At 42.9% G+C, this 5,375-nt stretch overlaps 1 protein-coding gene across 1 annotated transcript; it reads right to left on the bottom strand.

The window, feature by feature from the left end:
• Window positions 1-3,301: 3,301 nt before the first annotated feature.
• On the bottom strand, window positions 3,302-4,000 carry LOC145127818 (uncharacterized). The gene has a single exon (XM_079062943.1). It carries the CDS (start codon window positions 3,998-4,000, stop codon window positions 3,302-3,304), a length of 699 nt encoding a protein of 232 aa, XP_078919069.1.
• Window positions 4,001-5,375: the final 1,375 nt, after the last annotated feature.

Genomic DNA, 5,375 nt, shown 5'->3' with positions numbered 1-5,375 from the left:
TCTAATTGTCTAAAACACCTAATTTTTATGACTTCTACAAATATTTTTACTAAAAATATTTCGAGTATAAGCAAGATATTAGGCCGTAGTTTGAGTCCAAAAAATGTTTTCAGAGTTTATATCTGGTGTGTGCAAGAGCCCCCACGGATCAATACAGTCAATGAAATCTGGTAAAGTCAGTGTTATATCGGTTTGTTGTCTTAAAACAGTCATATCTTTCGCATACGAACTCCGTTTTGGACGTTCTTTATATCTCCGCGGTCAGGGAAACATGTACTACGAGTATAGAATATTTTCTACGTTTACAGACACTTAAAACAAAATTTCAGTTTTTCCATCGTTACTCGAGTTACAGTTTGTGCTTTAAGTTTCGTTCGACATTTTTCATAACTTGAGATAAGATATCATTTCATATCTTATTGTGTGTGAAATAACTTTATATTTCCACTAAAATATGCATTAAAATTCAATCAGTCGAGATACAAAAAGGGTCCGCGGTGAACTAGCCGTTACAGACTCATACCCAAATTTCGGGTTGTCACATTACCTCCCCGTTAAAGAAACTTCGTCCCGAAATTATTTCGTTCCTACAACTATTTCATTCCACTAGTGGAGGGTTCACTGCTAAACAGTTGTGGGTACTTCTGCTTCATTTGGTCTTCGCGTTCCCAAGTAAACTCTGGCCCTCTTCGTGAGTTCCATCGGACTTTAACTATACGTATGCGGCTTTGTTTGAGGCGTTTGATTTCTCTATCCATGATCTCTACTGGTTCTTCTACGAAGTGAAGTTTAGTGTTGAGTTGTATTTCCTAGAGAGGAATCACAAGGTTCTCATCAGAGAGACACTTTTTGAGATTGCATACGTGGAAAGTATCGTGGACTTTGTTGAGTTCTTGCGGTAGTTTGAGCTTATAAGCCACTGGACCAATCCTTGCCCAGATTTCAAAAGGTCCGATGTATCGAGGGTTCAGTTTGCCTCTTTTCCCAAATCTAATGACACCTTTCCATGGTGCGACTTTCAGTAGTACACGGCCACCTACTTCGAATTCAAGGGGTTTACGTCTCACATCAGCGTAGATTTTCTGACGACTACGTGCGGCCTTTAACCTTTCCCTGATCTGAAATTTTTTTTTTTGTGGTTTCCTGAATGATTTCAGGGCCAGTACGTAAAGTATCTCCTGCATGCTTTCCAGCCAGTTGTGTATCGCCAATTTCTGCCCAGCATAGTGGAGAACGGCATTTGCGCCCGTATAAGGCGTCGAATGGTGGAACCTGAATGCTAGTGTGATAACTATTATTATATGAAAATTCAACTAGTGGTAAGTGGACATCCCATGCATTACCAAAGTCTATCACACAAGCGCGGGGCATGTCCTCCAGGGTTTGTTTCGTCCTCTCACTCTGTCCATCTGTCTGAGGATGATACGCAGTACTCATGTCGAGTTTGGTGCCTAGAGCCCTCTGCAGGGTTTGCCAGAATCTAGAAGTGAATCTGCTATCTCGGTCCAAGATAATAGATATTGGTACCCCGTGCAATCTGACTATTTCCTTGATATAGGTCCTGGTGAGTTCTCCATCTTGTCGGTGTCTTTAATGGCTAGGAAATGGGCAGACTTGGTCAAACGGTCAACCACAATCCAAATGGTGTCATGACCGCTCGAAGTCTTTGGCAATTTCGTTATGAAGTCCATTGCTATTTGTTCCCATTTCCATTCCGGAGCGATGGTTGTTGTAGCAATCCTGATGGTTTTTGGTATTCTGCCTTGACCTTGGCACAAGTCAGGCATTTACCGACATACATGGCAATCTCTGCCTTCATGTTAGGCCACCAATATAGCCTTTTAAGGTCGAGATACATCTTGTCTGATCCGGGATGTATCGAATATCTTGACTTATGAGCTTCGTTTAAAACCAGGTTCCTGACTTCACCAAACCTCGGGGTCCAAATTCGGTTCATGAAATATCGCGTTCCGTCTTCCTTGATGTCGAACTGCTTGTCCATACCCCGCAGGTTTTCTTCCGCGATATTTTCGGGTTTGAGGGCTTCTAGTTGGGCGTCCCGAATCTGGGCGCTCAGATTAGAGTGGATTGTTAGGGTTAGAGCCTTTACGCGAAGTGGTTTTGCTCGTTCTTTCCTGCTTAAAGCGTCTGCTACGACATTTGCTTTACCAGGGTGATAACGAATCTCGCATTCGTAATCATTTAGCAGTTCTACCCACCTTCATTGTCTCATGTTGAGCTCTTTCTGATCGAAGATGTGTTGGAGGCTTTTGTGATCGGTGAACACAACGCACTTCGTTCCGTATAGGTAGTGCCTCCAGATTTTTAAGGCAAACACTACAACTCCCAATTCCAGATCATGGGTAGTGTAGTTCATCTCATTGGGCTTAAGTTGTCTGGATGCATATGCAATAACCTTATCTCTTTGCATTAGTATGCAACCTAATCCTTGACGAGAAGCGTTGCAGAATACTACGAAGTCCTCCGTTCCCTCTGGGAGGGATAGAATCGGTGCACTGCATAATGATTGTTTCAACCTTTGGAAAGCAGACTCCTGGCTGTCTCCCCAGTCGAATTTCTTGTCCTTTTGGGTTAGAGTGGTGAGAGGTTTGGCTATTCTAGAGAAGTTCTCGATGAATCTCCGATAATACCATGCGAGCCCTAGGAATTGGCGTATTTCGGTTGGCGTTGTTGGTGCCTTCCAATCCCTAATCGCTTCAACCTTCGCAGGGTCAACATGTATCCCCTTGTTGCTGACCACATGACCGAGAAAATGCACTTCGTTTATCCAGAATTCACATTTTGAGATTTTTGCATAAAGCTTCTCCTTCCTTAGTAGTTCCAGAATCAATCTCAAGTGTTGGCCATGTTCTTCCTTTGTTCGCGAGTATATTAAAATGTCATCGATAAAGATGATCACGAATTTGTCGAGATAGGGTTTGCACACTCGATTCATAAGATCCATGAATACAGTTGGTGCGTTGGTCAGGCCGAAGGGCATAACCAGAAACTCGTAGTGACCATACCGGGTTCTGAATGCCGTCTTTGGAATATCTTCTTCTTGAATTCTAAGTTGATGATAACCAGGTCTCAGATCGATCTTCGAGTAGTAGCAGGATCCTTGCAGCTGATCGAACAGGTCATCGATCCTCGGGAGGGGGTATCGATTTTTGACGGTGAGTTTGTTCAGCTCTCGATAGTCGATGCACATCCTGAACGACCCATCTTTCTTTTTGACAAACAATACCGGAGCTCCCCATGGTGAAAAGCTTGGCCGGATAAAGCCTTTATCAATTAGTTCCTAAAGTTGACTGGATAGTTCTTGCATTTCCGATGGTGCCAGGCGATAAGGAGATCTTGCCACTGGCGCGGCATCCGGTATTAAGTCGATTCGGAATTTAACCTGCCTGACTAGGGGTAGTCCAGGTAAGTCCTCCGGAAATACATCCGGGTAGTCGCACACTTGCGGGATATCTTTGATTTTCGTACCCTTGCCTTGCATATCCACCACGTGGGCCAAGAAAGCGAAGCATCTCTTCTGCAAGCACTTTCTTGCCTTCATACAAGATATAACTCTTAAATTCTTCCCTGATTTATCTCCGTAAATCACAATAGCTTCATCGTTGGGTAGGGGCAATCTGACGTCTTTCTCATAGCATAGTACTTCTGCTCGGTGTGGCGATAACCAGTCCATTCCGATAATCACATCGAAACTACCAATGGTCATAGGTATTAAGTTGACGTGAAATGTGTGGTTATTCAAGGTGAGAAGGCAATTTGTAAGTATTTCTAAGGTACTTTCTATTTGGCCATTCGCCATTTCTACCGTGTAAGCCTCATTAAGTTTGCAGGATTTATGGTTTAGCATGCTTCTAAACTTATGGTCAATGAAACTCTTATCGGCACCAGTATCAAAAAATACAGAAGCATAAATATTGTTGATAGGAAACGTACCAGTAACCACGGTTGGTTCCTGGCAAGCATCTCCTGCAGTGATCATAAATGCTCTTCCTTTGCCCCCCCTGATTTTTCAATTTTGGATAGTCCTTCCTAAAGTGTCCTGGTTGGTTGCATTCGAAGCAGTTACGGCTTCCTCCCGCAATGGTGGTTGTGTTCGTTGTGTTTGGTGTCTTTTTACAGTACCTTGCGATGTGTCCTTTCGCGCCACAGTTGTTACAAGTTATATCCCTGCAATTTCCGGCATGATGAAAGTTGCATTTCGTACAGCGGGGCAGGGTTCCACTGTAGGGCTTGGATGGGGTGGGAGTGTTCGTGATTGCGGGATAGACAGTCGTAGGCTCTGACTTGGGTTTGTGATGCTTGGGGTTCCCCTTTGACTTTCCCTGGAATTTTTGCTTCGTTCCCTGATTCTGTTTTACTTGTGGAGCCATGGTACCCTGACGGATACACTGTTGAGTCAACTGATAGGCCAATTCCTTAGCGCTATCAAATGTAGAGGGTCTAGATGCAGTCACCAGACCTTGGACTGGCGACACCAATCCCCAAATGTACCTTTCAATCTTCTTATCTTCTGGGGTTACCATTCCTGGACAGAGACTTGCAAGGTCGTTAAACCGAGAAGTGTAGGCAGCCACTTTCGATCCTTTCATGGTGAGATTCCAGAGTTCCTGCTCTAGAGCTTGGACTTCCTGTCGGGGACAGTACTCCTTGATCATCATTTGTTTCAGGGGTTCCCAACCCATTGCATAAGCTTCATCGATCCCAATGGACTTAGCTGTTGGATAAGGTGTCTAAGTCCATAATTATTTCTGGTATGTACTTGACCCGACCCGGCATGGTCCATTTGGGTTGCATGACACCATGCAATTGGATAAACTAAAATGAGAGAAATAACACTTATGGTTTATTAATATATTATAAGTTCTAATATATTAATAATATTATTTAATTAGTTTGATCAAGAATTAATTTAGAATTAATTAAGTGATCAAAAGATGACTAATTAAATATATGGGTTGATCATGTAAATCATCCATAACTTGTATAGTGGGCTAAAAGGCTCCATGGATAATCAAGTTGGGTTAAACCCATTGAATGCTCCATGGGAGTTACAAACCCATGGGTCATGGAAATGAAGAGTCATGCCACATTAGGGTTTACATGGTGTAACCCTAGATGTGACACACTATATAAGCAACATGTTCTCCACCAAAATCGGTGACACTAAGAAACAAGAGGGCTAGAGCCGATTTTGCAAGTGTAAGATTCTCTCAAAGTTTACTCCTTTTCATTTGGTGTTGTGTGAAGCATTTGAGGCATCACACTTGGGGTGCTAGGCTCACAAGGTTTCAAGGATCATAATCAACAACAAGGTAATTATTCTATCTTTCATTCAAGTTAAAAATGTTCCCCAT

This window comes from Lactuca virosa, chromosome 1, assembly GCF_052849685.1.
Source record: "Lactuca virosa cultivar CGN04683 chromosome 1, Lactuca_virosa_CGN04683_v6, whole genome shotgun sequence".
Lineage (NCBI taxonomy): Eukaryota > Viridiplantae > Streptophyta > Magnoliopsida > Asterales > Asteraceae > Lactuca > Lactuca virosa.
Note: the sequence above shows the minus strand (reverse complement) of the source record. Positions and strands in the feature narration are given on the sequence as shown.